The 21,660-nt window shown below is 40.6% G+C and overlaps 1 protein-coding gene across 6 annotated transcripts in view; it reads left to right on the top strand.

Annotated features, from left to right (window-relative positions):
* Pde5a (phosphodiesterase 5A) overlaps positions 1–21,660 on the top strand; it is a 230,594-nt gene that overhangs the window by 186,836 nt on the left and 22,098 nt on the right. For all 6 annotated transcript variants that reach the window (XM_070022515.1, XM_070022514.1, XM_070022517.1 and 3 more), the window contains 3 exons: positions 5,771–5,917; positions 12,603–12,728; positions 16,036–16,130. In XM_070022515.1, the coding sequence (XP_069878616.1) occupies positions 5,771–5,917; positions 12,603–12,728; positions 16,036–16,130 (368 nt within the window). The remainder of the gene's footprint in view (positions 1–5,770; positions 5,918–12,602; positions 12,729–16,035; positions 16,131–21,660) is intronic.

Raw genomic sequence — 21,660 nt, 5'->3', positions numbered from 1 at the left:
AAATGATTATGAAGGTAGAAATTATTTAATAATTAGTCCCAAATTTAAAGTAGCCTGCTAATAATGTGCTAGAGGTGGCCATGTCAGAAGCTCTGTGGTCTCCAGGCTTGAGTAGAAACACGTAATGAAAGAACTCACAGAGAGCCCATGACACATTGGTTTTTGTTAGAGGTGGCACTGGGGTGGGAGACTTCACAAAATCTGGTAGTGACAACACTGAGGTCATAAAATGTTCCTGTCACATTTGAGACCTTTTGTGCACCAGCCATTCTTATTATGTGCATTCAAGAAATGGTATACTCATTTTCAACTAACAGAGAAGTGAAACAAGCCAGAAGAAAAAGCGTCACAGGTTGCGAGAATAAATATAAGCTTTTTGTGTATTCAACCTAACCAGTTCTCTGTTTGCTGGACATAATCTAGAATTGGCTGTTTTAAGTAATTCCTTCCAGAGCTGATAATAAATAGAAAACCTGTGAGCCACTGCTTGTGTGTTCGGGAGCAAGAGAATCAAAATATAATAACACTAATACAAACTGAAGCTGATTTTTTTTCACATTACCATAATAAAGAGCTGAGGACATGGCTCAAATGGTAGAACACTTGCCTTAAAAGTACAAAGCCCAGAGTTCTAATGTCAATACCACTAAAAACAAAAATAGAACAGAAAAGAAAATTTACATTCATGAAGTATTTATAATGCAAATGAGAAAAGAAATCCAACTATAATCATAAGTGTCAAAAGTAAACAAAATGAGTAATAGAACTACAAGAGAATGTTATAGGCTACATGAATTGGCATTCTGGTGATATGTTTGATGGCTGAAAAATAAAACCAAAATACACAAAACCTTATTCAGTCTTTACTTCCCACTCTAGATGGTCATTATAGAAGGCACTACAATACACAATGAATATGTAGTTTGATATACTACATAATTATACAATTATATGGAACAATGAAAGAACAGAACTATGGTAATGGTAAGATTTAGGGCACTATGAAATTGGACAGTCTAGAGTGAATTCATGGGAGACGCTGTAGTTATACAGTGTCTAAGCAGTTCTTGGTATCTCATGCCTCTTTAATCAGTGTTCTGACTTCCACCCTCCCTGTAATTCAGCAGCCTGTAGGTTGAGACCACACCTGGATTTTGGCCATGTTAGTGCTACAAGAACAAATGTTAGAGGCTGGGTGCTGGTGGCTCATGCCTTTCATCTTAACTACTCAGGAGGCTGAGTTCTGAAGATTGCAGTTCAAAGTTAGCTTTGTCAGGGCAGTCCATGAGACTCCACTTAGCCAGCAAAAAGCCGAAGTGGAGCTGTGGCTCAAATGGCAAAACATCAGCCTTGAGCAAAAAGAATAAAGGAGTATGCCATAGCCTAGAGTTCAAGTCTCAGCACTGCCCCTCCCCCAGAAAAGAATGTTTTAAGGAAGCCATAAAATATGTGGTTTTCTGGCCATGACTTAAGCTAAAACTCTGAAGCCCAGAGCCCTTTCTTTTCTTTCCTTCTTTTTCAAATCCCTGTACCACATCAAATAGCAGCTAACTTTCCCTGCAGCTTCTGCCCATTACAAATGACAAGCAGTCACCACAAGGCTTTTTATTTTATTCTAGGCCACAAGCCATCATTTAAATGCCCAAGTCCTGCTGATTATTAATAGCTTCTCCCTGTGATGCAGCAGTGCCCAGATTTCAGCATTCTTAGAATCACCTGATAGGCCTGTTCTGACAAGCAGATGGCCAAACCCATCCAGGTTTCTGATTCAGGAGCTCCAGAATTCTCATTTGTAACCAGTTTTCCCAGATGCTCACCATCCAGGGACCACATTCGAAGAGCCCTGCGGTGACTGGGTCCTGATTCTCTTCTACTTTCAAATTCATCTCGATCAACAATCCCATCACAGATGCCTAGTCTGAGATCACTTTTGTTGCCCAAAAGAGTAACATCAGAGTTCAGTTGTGAATAATAGAAACTACTGTCTTTTTTAGACAAAATAGCTAATTTTTTTTGGTCTTTTTTTTTTTAATGAGTGGGAATGGTACTGGAATTTGAACTCATTTGAGCCACAACAACACTTACAGCTTTTTCAAAAAAATATTTTTATTATTTTTAAGTAGTTGTACAAAGGAGTTGTCATTCATCAAAGCAATTTATGAATACAGTGCATTTGATCAGTATTCTCGCCCACCCCTCCCAATCCCCCCCTTCGCTTACCTATCTTAATACTAGGTTATATATTGAAATTTTTGCCATTTAACAAAGCAATTTATGTGTACAGTGAATCTTGATCTGTCATCACTTCAACATCTTCACTTGGACCCACCCCCTTCCCTGATATTTCTCAGTTTTGTGTTCTATACAATGAATTCTTGTCCGCGTTTCTCCCCCTTTCCCTCATCATTCTTCTATTCCTCTCCCCTTGGCCCCACCCTCCCCTCTTAAAAGTAGCTACTTTGAGGTAATTAATTGGAGATGGGCTTTTCTGCCCAGGCAGATTTTGAACCATGGGCCTCAGATCTCAGCCTTCTGAGTAGCTAGGATTACAGACAGGAGCCACGAGTGCCCAGCTTTAATGATCAGTTTTATATTTGGTTCTTCGTTAGTCAGATGATATTTAGAACAAAAGGTTTAGATAAGATCACCAAGAAATTAAAATATTTTTGGGGGGGTGGGGTGCTGGTCGTGGGGTTTGAACTCTGGGCTTGGGCGCTGTCCCTGTGCTCTTCAGCTCAAGGCAAGTGCTCTACCGCTTGAGCCACAGTGTCACTTCCAGTTTTCTAGTGGTTTGTTGGAGATAAGAGTCTCACAGACTTTCCTGCCCGGGCTGGCTTTGAACCTCGATCCTCAAATCTCAGCCTCCTGAGTAAGTAGGATTAGAGGCGTGAGCCACCGGCACCTGGCTTAAGAAATTAAAATATTTTATTAACTATAGTTACTTCCCTTAAACCAAGATAGTTGAATGTATAACTCAGACCAACCCAAAGAATACACACATACCACACACATACACACACACACACACACACACACACACACACACACACACACACACACACACACACACACACACAGTAAGCTGACTGGTAGATTGAATGATGAACTTTGTCTATTTTTTTGTGTGTAGATCTTTTACATGTGTTTAATTTGACACAGATGAAAACTAGAGTCTTCTGGGAATTCAAAGGCATTGTGCTTTTCTATGGAAAATTAGGCAGTTGTTTTATGGGATTAAATACCATTATAGTTTCAGGAGTTTGAATTGGATTTTCCAACCAAAAATATATGTATTTTTTATGTATAGTGTCTTATTCATATACAAATTCTTTAAAAAGTGGTATTTCTATTGGGTGCCTTAAACCAAGCTAATGAAAAGGCTGAGGATCTTAGAATCTGGAGGATTGCAGTTTGAATCCACCCAGGGCAGAAAAGCCTGTGAAACTCTTATCTGCAAAATAACCAGCCAGAAGCAGGGCTGGATCCATGGATCAAGTAGTATAGCTGACCAAATAAAGCCAAGCAAGCATAAGGCTCTGAGTTCAAAACCCCAGTACCACTAAAAACGTTTGATTTTGTTTTCAAAACCATAATACAATAAATCATTTTGCCACCTGATGGAAAATCAAGCTCAGAAATGTCACTTTGTAAATTTTAACAAATAGAACCATCACTCAAAAAAAAGAAACTGAAAAATCTAGAATTGAATGTACCTGTTCTTTCCCAGAGATACCACCCACTTCATTCCTTGCTACCAGTAAAATGTAGGAGTTTTGTTTGGTAGAAAGAATTATGGGTAATTCATTTCACTTCAAATTGCCTTTCAAAAGTTGATTTTTCTGTGAGAGTGAAGAAGCGGGTTAGCAGGACTTTAAAGGATTCTTGACTTTCTCATGTCTTCTTAGAGACTGATCCCAGAATCCTGAACCCCAGTATCCCTGAGCACAAAGCTCTTAAGGGAAACGTCTGCACATCCCTACAGGGCCTGCTCAGGAAGCTGAGTTGTGGTGTCATATATCTCAAGGAGCAAAGATTTATATTTCTCCCAGCCGAGAGGCAGGGAAGCAGCAGAATGCACAGAGATCCAGGCTGTTTTATTGCTGCCTCCACCCTTGCAGCATGCAGAAAAAGCTTTGTGAAAAGAAAAGAAAATACACTTGTTAAGCCTGACGATGTCCTAAGAAAGAAAATCTGGCCTCTTGTCTTTTAATTATGTTTTGAGTTAAAAGGTGGGCTTATTCCCACCTCCATTCTTCCCCACTGCGGTTGGTACCTCATCTCTAAAGTTAGAGGCAGGAACAAACAAGTTCAGCCTTTATCTAAACATTTGCAATCCTCCTGTCTTCTATTTCAGCCCACGCATTCCTCAGTCGTGGAGCTCACTTTACAGAACACATACTTCCTCATGAATTTGGGTCCTGAAGAAACAATCCTTGATTATGAACTTTGCAGGTTTAAAAAAGTCTGGGAAGCAAAAATGGAAGACCAGGAGAAACAGAAGACTGTTCCAGAGACCTTAGATTCATAGTGACATTGTCAGCTCTTAGATAGCTCTCAAGATTATTACTGTTTTTATCTTTTTACTTCGTGGAAGATAAAGATAAAGGAAACCCATGGTAACTCAGCTCCTCATTGAAAATCAAAGAGAGTGGAATCTGGTTCCATCTCTGTTTTTTCCTTTCTTTTCATCTCATTAGTATTAGTCTAACGAACCCAAAACTTTTCAAAGAAGCTCTGACAGGACTAGGAATATAGTTTATGTGGTAGAGTGCCAGTCTAGCACACTTAAGCTCCTGAATTCAAATCCCAGTACTATCCCTCACCCTCACCCCACAAAAAAACACCAGACCCTAGAATGGCAAATGACCCAGGAAGGGTTCCTACAGACTCCAGTGACCCAGGACAGGACAGGAAATTTAAGAGAGAAAAGGCTGTAGGGCTCTGCCTGGTCTGAGGGAAGTTCCTTGGCCTCAGCCAGATTCTCTTTGCTGGAAATTGGGGTTCAGTATGACCTGGTATTTCAGAAGCTTTTTATTTTGAGACAGAATCTTGGCATGTAGCCCCTACCAATATATGGGTTTGAACTATGTTCATTAACCTCATGTGGCTCTGTTTGTTACAAGAGAATTGTTCCTGTAATAAAACATTCCTGATATATTACCTTTATGGTAGGCAGCTTTCTTTTACAGAGCAGATCAGCTTTAAAAAAGGAAAGATTATTGTCAAGCAAGATGGTGCCGGCCTATAATTCCAGCACTCAGGAGGATGATTCAAGAGGGTTTGGAGTTCAAGACTAGCCTGGACCAACTTGAATTTTATATATGGTCAGTCCCTTTATCAAGAGGGAGGGAAACTGGAAAGGTTTATTTTACCTCCTGTTTCAGATGACATTTGGTCATCTCTGTGGCTTTTGGATCTGGGGCGAAGCAGTATATGTGGCATGAAGCCACTGATTGAACAAGATACTTAGCTCATGGTGGCCAGGAAGTGAAAGAGGAAAAGGTGGGACTAAGGTCCCTATATCCTCTCCACAGACATGACACCCCCCCCCATAATGTCACTTCCTCCCACTGGGCTCTGTCACCTCCCAACAGTGACACCCTGGAGCCCAAGCCTTGAACACATTGGCAAGTATGGGTCATTTCACATCTACTATAGCAACATTTAAAAGACAAAATAGTAAATACATAATGTTCTTTTTTTCCTATAGCCAAGTGAGAAAATGTTGTGATTCCCTTTATTTCACCTTTTTCATCTCTCTTTTCCTAAGGCTGCTGTGGTGCCATCTGCCCAGACCCTTAAAATTACTGACTTCGGCTTCAGTGACTTCGAACTGTCTGATCTGGAAACAGCGCTGTGCACAATCCGGATGTTCACTGACCTCAACCTTGTACAGAACTTTCAAATGAAACACGAGGTAGGAAGGCAGAAAGCCCTTTGGGAGGTAGAGAGGGAGGGAATTGGTTTAGAACACTAATAATTTATATGCTGTTGCCTAATGGATAGCTGTAGATTCTTAAAGAAAAGCTGCCAGTTAAAAAGACATGTACTAGCTGGGCACCCATGGCTTACACCTGTAATCCTAGCTGAGTCAGGAGACTGAGATCTGAGGCTCTTGGTTTGAAGCCAGCCTGAGCAGGAAAGTTTGTGAGACACTTATCTACAGTTAAGCACCAAAAAGTAGAGCCATGGCTCAAGTGGTAGAGTGTTAGCCTTGAGCAAAAAAAAAAAAAGGCCCAGGGATAGCACCCAGGCCCTGAGTTCAAGCACCAGGATGGACATTTACACACACACACACACACACACACACACACACACACACACACACACACACACACACACACACACACACACACACACACACACACACACACACACACACACACACACACACACACACACACACACACACACACACACACACACACACACACACACACACACACACACACACACACACACCCTCAGAAAAGACAGGTACTGAATTTCTACCACATAGCAAGCACCAGGTTAAAGAATGTGGGAAAGTGTTCCTAACTGGAGGACAGGATTGGCCAAGCCAGAATAGCAGGAGATATTGTAGCTAGCCCTGGTTGAGGGGTAAGCATGACCAGAAAAGCAACTAGAAAGGAAGGTCACAAACAAATTCTGTAGAACTTTGTGAGCTATATTCAAAGGAATTTAGATTTCATGATAAAAACAACCTTAAGTCACTGAGGGATTTTCAGCAGAGAGAGGAGCAAGATATGACTGCAGCAGTGGACAGGCTGGGCTCGGAGGGAGTACAAGACACTCAACCTGAGGGGTCATCTGTGCGGCCTGTGGGTGAGGACTGATTTAATTCTCGGTAACCTCACTTGCTCTCTGATAGACAATCTCAGGACTGGAATTATTTCACTGAAATGTCAGTGTAGAGACATCCAGAGATTGGGTTTTGTCTCTAATGGCTATGGACGTAGCATCCAAGAATAAAAAGGAAGCAGCCTAGCTTATAATGACGTATGCCACACTCTTATCTTTCTGGGCATCTTTTCTGATGCAGTAAGTAGCTCGTCTCCATACACAGATACTCAACTAAGAAACTTCCACAGCTTGAAAACTAAACTACTGTTTAGGCCTTCATTAATTGATCGAGTGAAAGTTTATCTACATGCTTTGGGTACTCAAAGCTGTCAGGTGTAAATGTCTATGATGAATTCCTTCTACTCACAAGGGTCTCACAGAAATAATAGTGAACAGAGCTAAGCTTAACACAGTGTCTTATAGCATTAGTAGAGACCCAAAGCTAGTTCTTTCTCAGTTTAACCAACGGTTTTATTAATATTTCTTGGATGAACAACTACCCACAGACAAACCATGCTTCACTGTTGCTAGACTGTGATGGTTAAGGAATAGCATATGCCCTTTAATGATGGCCACAAGCTCTCAAGAGAGACTCTTGAGCTGTGACTGTTACCTCCTTTTCTCCAAGTGAAGAAATTGGGATGGGATGGTAGAATGGAAAAATCATAGCACTCATTCTCTCTTTCTGTGTATCTCTCTGTCTCTGTCTCTGTCTCTCCCTCGCCCTGTCCCCCCCCTCTCTCTCCTTCCCTCCTTCTTCCCCTTCTTTCTCTTACTCTCATTTGGCTTTTCCACTCAAGATTGGCACTCTGCCTCTTGAGCCACACCTCCACTTCTGGCTTTCTGCTGGATTATTGGAGATAAGAGTCTGACAGACTTTTCTTCCCAGCCTGGCTTCAAGCTTTAATCCTCAGACCTCAGCCTCTTTAGTAGCTAGGATTACAGGCAGGAGACACCAGTGTCTGGCTAAAGTCATAGGTCCTGTAGTTATTATTTGGGGTTGTTAACCTCTCATGCCCCTAGTTTGTTTATCTGTACATTATGGCTAATGGTCTTCCTGCTTTCACCCCCCATCATTGAGAAGTCTGTGCTTATGTATATGATGTTGATGTGTGCATGTGTGTTCTCTTCCGTCTCACATTCTGCTTAATCCACAACTATGAAACCCTTGGTCCTTTATCCTATTCCTAGGCCAAATATGATAGTTCTTGAAGGAGAGAGAGCTTATTTTTGTTTAGAGGGTGTGGGGCAGGAAAACCCGGTCAGTCATGGGGCTTGAACTCAGGGCCTGGATGCTGTCCCTGAGCTCTGTTTTGCGCAAAGCTAGTGCTCTACCACTTTGAGCCACAACTTCACCACAAATTTTTGAGTGGTTAATTGGAGAGAAAGAGTGTCACAAAAACCTGGCTTTGAAAGGTGATCCTCAGATCTCAGCTTCCTGAGTAGCTAGCATTACAAGCATGAGCCACTGGTGCCAGGCTATGTCTTCTCTATTAATGGGATGTAAATGGCATCTAGAGGTAGAAGTTCTACGTGTGGCTCTCAGTTCTGCTTCTTGTACATTTTAGGAACATGGAAACCTTGACAGTATTTCAAATCCTGAAGTTCCTACACATGTAATGATTCAATGGAGAAATTTGTCCAGAATATAGGAATGTGATTCATGGGCCTTTTATGAAATTCTAAGTCTATTTATTTCTTACTTTAGCTTTTTAGGTGCCATTTGAAGGTTGGAAATGAAGAAGGGCTTTCTCTCTGTATTTGTTTTTATTCTGATGATCCTTTGGATTTTTATCCATCAGAAAAATACCTATTTCCTAGTACTTACTTTGTTAGGCTTTGACTTTTAGTAGTCTTTCTAAAGAGCTATACAATTTGTGTTCTCCATAGATTCTATTATACTGCAGTTAATTCACTTATAGTCACTTGGGTGACACCCAGCATGCTTACTTCTAGATTTATAGGCACATTCTTGTTCTCACTAATGAGGGAAACTTGTGCCTCTCTGGGTCTGGCTTCGATTAACACAATCCTCTCCAGGTCTTTGCATTTCCTTATGAATGCTAAATATGTCATTCTTTCTGATGGATGAATACTAGGAAATGGGTACTTGCAGGGGGGGCGGAGGGGGCTGGGGGGGGCCCAGTTGTCAAGAAGAGAGGAATCAAAAAATGAATGGGGCCAGGCGCTGGTGGCTCACGCCTGTAATCCTAGCTACTCAGGAGGCTGAGATCTGAGGATCGCGGTTCAAAGCCAGCCCAGGCAGGAGAGACTGTGAGACTCCTATCTCCAATAAACCACCAGAAAACTGGAAGTGGCGCTGTGGCTCAAGTGGTAAAGCGCTCGCCTTGAGCTGAAGAGCTGAGGGACAGCGCCCAGGCCCAGAGTTCAAGCCCCACGACCGACAAAAAAAAAAAAAAAAAAAAGAATGGGGAAATGAGTAGAATGCAGGCAAGAAATTATATATACAACAGAACTGAGAAAAATAAGAGAAGGTATGGGGGGGGGGTGAAGGTGTTGAACAGATGACGCAGAGAAAGACCCATGTATACATACATTGCTTTGTTAAATGGCCAGAAAAAAAATTCAGTAACCTAAAAATAAAAGTGACATATGCCAGTGGCTCACACCTTTAATCATAACTACTCCGGAGGCTGAGATCTGAGGATCATGGTTCAAAGCCAGCCAGGACAGGAAAGTCCATGAGATTCTTTTTATTATTATTATTGTTAAAATACCATACAGAGGGGTTACAATTTCATGGGCAAGATAATGAGTACATTTCTTATCAAGCATTGTTGCCTCCTCCTCAAGCATTGTTGCCTCCTCCTTTGTTTCCCCTTCCCATCTTCACCCCCCCTCCACCTTGTTGTAAAGTTCGATTTTCGACATAACGTCTAGTATCCATGAGATTCTTATCTCCAATGAAATACTCAGAAAAAATTGGAAGTGATACTGGGGCTTAAGTGTTAGAGTGCTTTGAGCACAAATAAGCTCAGGGACAGAGCCTAGGACCTGAGTTCAAACCCCAAGACTGGCAAAAAGAGAAGAAAAGAAAAAAATGAGGGGAGGGGTGAGTCAGAATATTGAAAGTGGTGACATTGATGAAGAAGCACTGTATTCATAAACTGCTGTGTTGAATGGCAACTCCTTTGTATAGCTACCTAAAGAAAATAAACCTATTTAAGAAAAACAAACATTATGTAACATACACATGTATCAAGGAAGGATGGGAGGGAGGGAGAGAGAAAAGAAAGGGAAGGGAAAAGGAAAGAAAGAAAAGAATTTTGTCCTCCTGCCTTTATTCCTACTTTCCATTTCTGTTTGGAGAACTTCTGTTTTAAATCTGAGCAGTCTGATCACTGTGAAGATTCTCATTGGACTTGCTTTCAAGACTTTTCTGTGTGTTCATTTTCCGATCTTATTGTCAGTATTGTTTTAAGATGACAAAATTTAATTGCTTTTGCTTAGAGTATATATGAGTATCACCAACTTGCCTGGGCAAAGAGAATTTCATCCTGAAAGAGTTCCCACTCTCTATTTGGCTTCCAAACCTTGAGTTCATTTACAGTGATTTCAGCCATTGCTGAATTTCTCCCCTGAATTATATCTTCTGCAGTTTATAGCACCACAAACTTTTCTTTCCCTCAGAGCAGAACTCTCCCCCACTCCCTCCCTCCCGCACCACCACCACCAAAAAAATCAAAAATAAAAATCTCTGCTTCCGGGAGAACTCTAGGCTGGAATCATGCTCTTGCTTTTGTGTTTATTTGGGTACATATTTTATAAGTGCACGTTTGCTGTTTTCACTGGCGAGTTTCTTGAACGCAGAAGCTGAGCTGATTTCTCTTTCTTCTTTCTCCCATGGAACCTTGAGTATACCACTCAGACCTCTGCAAGTCTCTGTAATTGCTGGTGACCCTATTGAGTCAATTCAACAGGCTCTTGAGAGAATCTGAGCTGCAAATGAGTACTCGACAGTCCTGTACAAAATATAGGACTGAGGCATGACTCAACTACCATACAGAGAGCCAAAGGGTAGGAGACAGCATTGTGCTTGTTGCCTGAATTGCCTGCAAACAGAATCGGGACAGGAACAAAAAGATCTGAAAAGCACAGAGAAAGCACAGAGCCCACCAAAATCATTAGCTGTGTCCTTCCACATGAAGACTCGTTTTGGGCCTGTTTTAAGCAGCCAATCATAATATGTCAAATACTTTCTCTAACTCTTTTTTCATTCCCCAAAGCTACATAGTTTTGTATTTGCAGCATATGCCATGCTCTCTGCAAGAAGAAGCTCATATTTATTTTCATAAAATCCCCTCAAGTGTAGTAAATCATTCAGATTTGAAGAGGCAAGCTCTGACGTTAAACACAAACACAACCATGCCAAAAGCCCATGCACCCCTGGGGATATACTCTAATATACCACTTACTAGTTGAATGAAGCCCAGCTGGTAATACTTGCTGAACTTACCCAGCCTTCTTTCCTTCTCATCTTTTTCTTTTTCTTCTTCTTCATTTTCTTTCTTTTATCTTATTGATTTTTTGTGGGGTATGCCGGTTCTGGGATCAAACTCAGGGCCTCCATCTCTTGTTTGGCTTTTTTTTTTTAAGGTTTGCTGTTCTACCACTTGAGCCACACATCCACTTCTGGTTTTTTGCTGGCTAATTGGCAATAAGATTCTCAAGAACTTTTCTTCCCGGAGTGACTTTGAACATTGATGCTTAGATCTCAGCCTCTTAAGTAGTGAAGATTATAGACATGAGCAATCAGTGCCTGGCACTCTTCCATCTTTCAAAGTACATTCTTCCAAGAGCTTTATTGTGTGTGTGTGTGTGTGTGTGTGTGTGTGTGTGTGTGTGTGTGTGTGTGTGTGTGTGTGTGTGTGTATGTATACATATATATATATATATATATGCATATATATATATATATATTTATAGTCTTCAGTTTGGGTAGCCATACAGTAACTCTGCCTGAATCTTAAGCAAAGTTTAAAGGGACAGAGATCTATATAACTAGACTATTAGTAATGACTTGGAGCTTGGAGTTGGACTTATTCTAGGTACCTTGCCTCCAACCCTCCCCTAGATAGAACCTTGAACTAAATACTTTTTTAGACACATAGCATAGGAGCATGAGAGATGAATTCATGCACTTGTGACCCCTGGACTCTCCTAACTGATAACACAGGGAAACAGTATCTTGAAAAGCTAGTCATCCAGGCACCAGTGTCTCATGCCTGTAATCCTAGCTACTCAGGAGGCTGAGATCAGAGGATCATGGTTCGAAGCCAGCCAAGGCAGGAAAGTCTGTGACTCTTATCTGCAATTAACCACTAAAAAGACAGTAGTAGAACCATGGCTCAAATGCTAGCTTTGATCCAAAAAAAAGAGCTCAGGGACAGCACCCAAGCCCTGAGTTCAAGCCCTAGGACCAGCATACACACACACAACTTTAAAAAAATTAGAGTCCTATTGATGCCCAAAATACCTTTCTTGGAGATGTCAAGAATTTTACATCTACAGTAGCTAGTTAGGTGGTTGTCCTGGTGACTTCTGGATTCAGTCTGCGAAAGTTTGAATTCTGGCCTTCCCCCTTGCTAGGAATCATCAAGACCTACTGCCAAGTTACCTGTCTCACAATTGTAAGGATGGGATGGGAATGAATACCTTGTATTATGCCTGGAGCATAGGAGACCGCAGGCAGTAAGTGTTGGCAACTTCGATCATGCCTTATGCTCTATTTCCTAAAGGTTCTTTGCAGGTGGATTTTGAGTGTTAAGAAGAATTATCGGAAGAATGTAGCCTATCACAACTGGAGGCATGCCTTCAACACCGCCCAGTGCATGTTTGCTGCACTCAAGGCAGGCAAGATTCAGGTAAGCTGTAGAACAGTTCACAGATTGAAGATGCTGTATTGCTTCATAGGAAAAAACACAGAATCTGGTTCTAATGTGCATTTGTGAGGATCGAAAAATAGCACGTTGTCTGTACATGCATAGCGTGGCAATATTCTTGGTCATTAATTTGCTTTCATATGTAACCTGTATGGCCTAATTTTTTAAAAATATTTTTGTTGTAAAGTTACTGTACAAAGGGGTTACAGTTACATGAGTAAGGTAATGAGTACATTTCCTATTGAGCATTGTTACCCCCTTCTTTGTTTTTCCCCTACCATCCCTTTCCTCCCCACCTCCCCAACTCCTCCCTCCCCCCGAAGCTGTAAAGTTCATTTTCAACATAGTGTCTTGTACATCTCATTGCTACAATGGGTCAACCTGTATTCTTGTTTCAGCATTTTGTTATTTCCCCTCCCTTCCCCAAATCAGAAAAATGTATATACAAGATGCAGGACACCAGAATCAAATACAGTGAAAACAGGAGTTATACCATGGAGGAAGAACATACAAAAGAAACAAAAAAAATTACACAGTACATTATAAGTACATTAAAAACAACAGCAACAAAGATAAAACCTCCTGTGTCCCTATTTTGGGGTTCATTTCACTTAGCATCATCTTATATGGTCATATGTACATAGATTTTGACCTTTTCTGCTTGTCCTACACAGGTACTAGTTATTGCAAATAAGGGAAACCATGGGACCTATGTTTCTTTGGGCCTGGCTTACTTCACTCAATATGATTTTTTCCAAGTATTTCCATTTCTTAACAAATGTCATTCTTTCTGATGGAGGCATAGAATTCATATATATATATATATATATATATATATATATATATATATTCATATATATATATAAATATACATACACACATACACACAGAGCACATTTTCTTGATCCATTCATCTACTGAGGAGCATCTGGGTTGGTTCCATATCTTAGCTATGGTGAATAATGCTGTGATAAACATAGTTGTGCTGGTAGCTTTAGTATGGCCTTGTTTGTGATCGTATGGGTAAATGCCTAAAGGTGGGATTGCTGGGTCACAGGGGAGCTCTATGTGGAGTCTTTTGAGGAAACTCCATACTGCTTTCCAAAGTGGTTGAACAAGTTCATACTCCTACCAACAGTGTAGTAGGGTTCCTTTTTGGCCTAAAATTCTTTTAAAAATAATTTCACCCACTGGATTCTGATGGCTTATGCCTGTAATCCTAGCTACTCACCAGGCTAAGAGCTGAGGATCACAACTTAAAGCCAGCCTAGGAAGGAAAGCCTGTGAAATACTTCTTTTCAATTAACCACCCAAAAGTCAGAAATGGAGCTGTAGCTCAAGTGGTAGAGTGCCAGCCTTGAGTGGAAAAGCTAAGTGACAGTACCGAAGGCCTATGTTCAAGCCCATGAGCAGTAAAAATTAACATAGCTTCATGCTATGCTTCAGTAATGTTTGGACAAATAAACATTTGACACCATACAGTATTAAGAGGAAGTATCATTTTTGTCATGTTATTATGAACCATAGTTGAATTCTCAAAATCTAGCCTTGTAGTGAACTGGTTTCCTAGAGAAGTTCAAGGTTCTGTACTATATTCTCTCTAGACTCTTGGTTAATTAGTACTATTTCATCAAAGTGATTTGGGTTTTGTATACATTAATCCAGAGACTCTTTAAAAGAAAGAACAGTATGGAAAACATTTATGTCATTCCTTCCTTTCCAGGCCAGTTGTTCTCTATATTTCTGCCTGTCCTTAGATTCTAACTAAAGTGAAAACGAACTAGTTATTCTAAGCTGATAACTCCATGTAACCTTCACATGATTATTTTATCTCAGAACTTCACTGTTCTTTTGTTTTTAAACAGACCCTAAAAATATCATCCTGTGTCTCTACTTTTATAGGGAACTCTTTTAACATACTAGATCTAAAAGAAATGACTGAGCTGAAGGTGTGGCCCAGTGGTAATACATTTGCCTAGGTTTGATCCCCAGCACTGAGATAGGGAGATAGATAGATAGATAGATAGATAGATAGATAGATAGATAGATAGATAGATAGATAGATAGATAGATAGATAGATAGATAGATAGATAGATAGATAGATATGCAACAAATAAAAGAAGTTATTTTTCTAAGAAATTGTATAAAACACCACAGTGATGTTTTTCTTCCTTAGTCAACATTTATCAGAAATAGAATAGTGTTATTTTGGAGTGTTGAGTCATAAGGATTATCACGACTGAAAGTATTGCTTTTTGTGACAAATAATAAAATGATCATCTAATTTCCTTTTTTTCCTGGGCCTGAGGCTTGAATTCAGGGCATGGGAACTGTCCCTGAGCTTTTATACTTAAGCTAGCACTCTGCCACTTAAGCCACAGCTCCACTTCTGTCTCTTTTGCCTGTTAATTGGAGCTAAGCATCTCATGGACTTTGCTGCCAGGGCTGGCTTTGTGATCCTGTAATCTCAGCCTCCTGAGTAGGTAGGATTAGGTGTGAGCCATTGGTGCCAGACTTTTTCATGTATATTTTAAACCCTACTTACAGTATTAAAAATTCTTACAGAACAGTGCAAACATGATCATTTAACTTGGGGTTTGGGTTTTTGTTTTTTGGGCTTTTTTGTTTTACTAATGAGGGGCAGCAGGAGTACATATAGAACATCAGGCATTCAAAATTAACCTATACTTGAGTTGGAGTTATATTGTGCCACTTTCAAAACCCAAATTTTCTATTCATCTTTTTTCAATTGCTCTGCTTAATATTTATATCCTTATTTACAATACTTATAATCCTTAAGGTACGGCAACTGATAACAGGATCTTCAGGATACTAAGAAGAAACAATTAAAGTATATATATATATATATATATATATGTGTATGTATATATATACATATATATATATATATATATGATGTGGCTTAAATGGCAGAGCACTAGACAAGAAAAAGAAAGCTGAGCCAGAACACAAGACCTTGAGTTCAAGCCTCAGCTACCATCACAAAAATAAATGAATATGATAATTACTCTAGATGGACAGATTATTAATTTTTAAGGCACTAAAGCCTTTTGTTGTTGTTGTTGACAAATACATTTATGATTATCCCCCTGTGAATGAATGACCAGGTCCAGTGATTTCTTACAGGATAAGAGACTGGATAAGTTCTTTGTATCTAGACACAGTACATATGTAAACATGAGTCAGCTGGCTGAAAAGCAGTAGCAGAATACCCTTTGACAAATCATCCCTTTCTTTTCCTTCCCTCCAATGTGTTTGGGGACCCAGAGCAAGCTGTCAGAGCTAGAGATACTGGCCCTGCTGATCGCCGCACTGAGCCATGACTTAGATCATCGAGGTGTGAACAACTCATACATACAGCGGTAAGATGGTTTTCCCCAGAAAAACTGGAAAACATTTCATTTAAATTATAGAACAGGGGATTTGGAGGCATGGATCAACTGGTAGAGCACCAGCCAGGGAGTGAAAGTGCCATATGCCAAATACTCATATCCCAGGCCCAGACAAGAAAAAGAACTGGGGTTTTTAAAGTTAAAACCATAGAAAAATTTGAAACTGTGCTGTCAACTTTGGAAATAGTAGCCCGGATTAACATACTAAATTGGCACTAAATAGAAATTAATAACCACGGGCTGGGAAGGTGGCTCAGTGGTAGAGTGCTTGCCTTGCATGCATGATTCCTCAGCACCACATAAGCAGAAAAAGCTGGAAGTGGCACTGTGGCTCAAGTGGTAGAGTGCTTGCCTTGAGCTGAAGAGCTGAGGGACAGCACCCAGGCCCAGAGTTCAGGCCCTATGACCAACCAAAAAAAAAAAAGAAAGAAAGAAAGAAAGAAAGAAATTAATATTTGTCTAGAAACATTGCACTTGGTCAAGCTCCCATAACATCTTCACGCTATATTTAAGGGAAAATGGAAAATAATAATAATAATGTAAATTTAATGTTGTGTTGGTCACATTTTAAGTCTGAAGTACAAAAAAAAATTATGCTGAGTCTTATTTCTTAGATAATTACTATGAGTTTTGCTTTTGTTTAAGATAACATTGAGAAGTGCTTAGCTTGGCTGGACTCTCACTTAGTGAGCTCACTTCAGTCTGTTGGAGGAGGATTTGAGTCCAAGTAGAAGCTACATTGCACTATGCAGGAGAGCTTGAGCTTCATAGTCAGGCTTAGATTCAAATCTTCACTCTTCCAGATGGCCTTGGTCAAGAGAATTAATTTCTTTATACGTTAATTTTCTTGTATTTGAATGCGTGTGTGTGTGTGTGTGTGTGTGTGTGTGTGTGTGTGTGTGTGTGTGTTCTCGCACATGCATACCAGTACTGGGGCTTGAACTCAGTGCCTTGGACTTGCACTTGGCGAATTTTGCTCAAGGGTGGAGCTCTAACAATTGAGCCATACCTCCACTTTGTCTTTTTGCAGCTTAATTGGAGATAAGAGTCTCACGGCCTGTCTTCCCTGGACTGGCTTTGAACTATGGTCCTCAGATCTCAGCCTCCTGGATAACTAGGATTACAGGCATGAGCCACCAGCACCTGGCTACTTTCATTTTCAGATGTGTGAAATGGAGATGATAATAACCAGCCCATATAGCAGAGTTGGTCTAAGTTTTCAGACACACACATCACTACCAGCCTGAAGGCCCATGTTTGTCATGTTAAATCCTAGCAGCAGATGCTACAGGTAGTTGTTTGTGCAAGAGGTAAGGTTAGGCTGTACAGCACCAGCCAAGCACTGCAATTCCCTAAATTTAATCCTCAAATGCCATCAAAAAGTAAAAAATAAGAAAAAGTCCATGAGACTCTCATCTCCAATTAATGTCCAAAAAAGCCACCAGTGTTAAAAAGCACAGGGATATCACCCAGACCCTGAATTCAAGTTCCAGGACCAGCATACACACACACACACACACACACACACACACACACACACACACACACACACACACACACACACACACACACACACACACACACACACACACACACGATACTTTGGCACTAAACTTTTGTACTTCACAAAGGCTATACTCATCTGTGTTGACAAAGGAGATGGTAAAAATGGTGTCACATTTCATCAGTTTGTGTATGGGGTTTTTTGGGTTTTTTTGAGCCACTTTTTTTTTCTCAGAGCAGTTGGCTGAAAAGAGCCTACATTGACATAAGAACGATCATCTCTCACAACTAAGATGAAGTGTGGAAATGATTTGATGGATGCAGAGATGTCTTAAGGCAGTTCCAGATGTGTGAGATCTTGAGGGTATCTGAGAACAGCTCTCTAATCACAGTCTCTTGATCTAAATAAACAGAGAACTTCATGTCCGAGGAATTACAGTGAGGGAGCCACTGCCATGTGCTGACTGAATGAGAAAAGATAGGAAGCTCTTGACTGCCACAGTCAGGCCTTTGTTTGCTCTTGAAAATCTGTTTGTTTGTTTTTTTAATTTTATTTTATTTTATTTGAGAACATACTGTACAGAGGGGTTACAATTACATGGGCAGGATAATGCATACATTTCTTACCAAGCATTGCAGCCTCCTCCTTTGTTTACCCTTCACCTCCCTTCCCAGCCTCCCCCTTCCCCCCCACCCAATCATTCCCCCCTCCCCCCCCCCCACACCGACATTGTAAAGCTGGTTTTGACATGACATTTTGTACTTCTCATTGTTGCAACAGGTCCACCTGAATCCTTAAACGACTTGTTTGTCCCCATCTCCTCCACATGTTATACTGACATCAAATATAGTGAAAGCGGGGGTTACACTGTGGGGGAGGGACATACAAAGCAACAAAGAAATAATCTTATAAATGCGTTAGAAACACATGCATGAAAGAAACGAGAACATTAAAATACATATTTAAGGGTTCATTTTCCTAACATCACATTATCTGACCTTTTCCGCTTGACTCATACCTATACTAGATATTGCAAATAAGGGAAACCATGGGCAATACTTCCCAAGGCTATCTACAAATTCAACGCGATACCTATCAAAATTCCACCCTCATTCTTCAAGGAAATAGAAGAGGCAATCCAAAAATTCATATGGAACAATAAAAGACCCCGAATAGCAAAAACGCTTCTCAACGGAAAGAACACTGCTGGAGGAATATCAATACCAAATTTCAAACTCTACTATACAGCCATAGTAATCAAAACAGCTTGGTATTGGCATAAGAACAGACCTCAGGACCAATGGAATAGAATTGAAAATCTGTTTTATAGAACTGACTGGGTGAGATGCCTTTGCCAATATTGGAGAGGCCATGAATTCAAGCCCAGCACACACACCAAAAAAAAAAGAAAAAAGAAAAGTGGGGATAGGGGAATAAGAAAGCAGTAGATAAATCATTGTCATTATACATATACATGGAATAGCACAGTGAGATCCTTTGTACAATGAATATGCATTAATAAAACATGATTCATAGCATAGTCAGACCATATAAGTCAGGCAATACTGGCTCAGCCCTGTCATCCTAGCTACACTTGAGGCTGAGATCTGAGGATCACAGTTCAAAGCCAGCCCAGGGATGACATATCTGAGAGTCTCATATCTCCAATGAACCAGCAAAAAGTAGGAAGTAGAAGTGTGGCTCAAGTGGTAGAGTGCCAGCCCTGAGCAAAAAAACCTAAAGGACAGTGCCGAGGCCCTGAGTTCCAGCTCCATACCCAACACACACACACACACACACACACACACACACACACACACACACACACACATACACACATACACACACACTTATGTAATATAGCATTTCATAGTCTGACCTAAAATTACTAGCATGCAAACTGTTAGGGTATAGATTTCACTGAGATGCTATGTTGCTGTGCTTAAGAAAGATAGGAGGAAAAGCTAAAATATTTTTCTATTTTTCCTTTGTTTATTTTTAAATAAGTACCCGGAAGAAAACATCTGGAGAAACGTCATCTCTCTTGGAGAAAAAAAAAACTCCTGGGAAAAATTATAGATTGCAGAATCTTGCTTTCACACACCACAAAGCAGATTCCAACCAAGTCATCACAACTTCTTTTTTAAGTTAAAACAGTTTTAGAGACTTGTCATTTCTTCCTACATCCCTGGGGTTTGAGGAAAACAAGATTTTTCCAGGGATTTTTTTTTCTTACTTGGTAAGGGAGTGATTCCTGAAGGGAGATACTTAAGATAGTAAAAGTATCATAAGCATTCCCACCGAAAATACTGTCTTCTCAAAAGGTATGTTCTGTTCAGACCTTGTCTGATATTCAGATTGACATGTAGATCAGATCAAAAGAAGAAGATACATGTTTATAGGGTAGCATGGTTAGAGACTGAAATTGGTCTCATTTGTTCATTTCAAAAAGTCTGAACTTTAGAAGGTTGTCCAAGGGGTTTACGATTTAACGTGTCCATCTAAGTGTCCAGTACTTCTTGATCAGAGTCACCCCTCACATATTGACCCCTTCCCATCTGTATCCTCTCACCCAAATGCATTTCACATTACTCACTTCCTTTATCAAATATATTCAGTATGGTGGCTCATACCTGTAATCCTAACTATTCAGGAGACTGAGATCTGAGGATCTTAGCTCAAAGCCAGCTTGGGCAGAAAAATCCTGATCCAATAAATTACCAACAAAAGCTGGAAGTGGAGCTATGGCTGAAGTGGTTAGAGCACTAGCCTTGAGCAAAAGCAGCTCACAGACAACACCTAGGCCCAGAGTTCAAAATCTAGGACTCGCAAAAAATAAAAAAAATTTTTTTTTTTTGGTCTTGGGGCTTGATCTCTGGGCTTGGGCGCGATCCCTCAGCTCTCCAGCTCAAGGCAAGCGCTCTACCACTTGAGCCACAGCGCCACTTCCGGTTTTCTAGTGGTTTATTGGAGATAAGAGTCTCATGGACTTTCCTTCCTGGGCTGGCTTTGAACCGAGATCCTCAGATCTTAGCCTCCTGAGTAGCTAGGATTACAGGCAGGAGCCACCGGCGCCCTGCAAAATAAAATTCTTACATTTGTTCTTACACTTTTTCATTCATCCACCCTCTCCCACTACATCCCCTTACCATCTCATTTCAGCTTCTTTTTTCTTCTTGTTGGTCGTGAGGCTTGAACTCTGGGTTTGGATGCTGTCCCTCAGCTCAAAGCTAGTGCTCTACCACTTGTGCCACTTCTGGTTTTCTGGTGATTTATTGGAGATAAGAGTCACAAGGACTTTCCCGCTTGGGCTGGTTTTGAACCATGATCCTCATATCTCAGCCTACTTAGTAGCTAGGATTACAGGCATGAGACACTGGCACCCTGCTTCATTTCAGCTTGATACTCATTTTGTTAAGCTGCCTGTTAACTTTCACTCCTGTTTAGACGATAATAAACGAAATGTTGTATATAAGCCTATGCCTCAGTGTCATTCACTCTTTAACAACTTTTCAGAAATTAATTTGAAGCATCCCTTGAATAGCAAGCTGTCCCTTTAGCTGTTGTTCGATTCTCTGATTCCTTTCTCCTGACTGTCATTGTGTGGAATCCTATGCATGTGCTGGGAAACCTTTGGAAGGTCCAGGCTCCATGTATATTCTCCTGTGTGGATGGGGAAGAAAAGAGTAGGAAGACAGTGGCTAGCTAAAGTCTGACTCTCCACTAGAGAAAATGGCCAACACTTAGGTGGCAAATGAAACATCATCTTGGATGTATATCTATTTGGTCAGATTTAGGTTTGATGATCCTAGACTCCTTACAGCGAAACTATCCTTCATGATAGGCCAATGTAAGGAGCCAGAATTCTGGCGCTTCTCTGGGCAGAAGGAGAACTATAGAATATCAGTTGTGCTCTGTCTTCCATCAGTTCCTCCATCCTCCATATTACATCCTTCCTCCCTCCTCCATCCTTCTTTAAATCCCTACCTTTCTTCC

Source organism: Dipodomys merriami, unplaced genomic scaffold (assembly GCF_024711535.1).
Source record: "Dipodomys merriami isolate MVZ:Mamm:240054 unplaced genomic scaffold, mDipMer1.0.p SCAF_15, whole genome shotgun sequence".
Classification (NCBI taxonomy): Eukaryota; Metazoa; Chordata; class Mammalia; order Rodentia; family Heteromyidae; genus Dipodomys; species Dipodomys merriami.
Note: the sequence above shows the minus strand (reverse complement) of the source record. Positions and strands in the feature narration are given on the sequence as shown.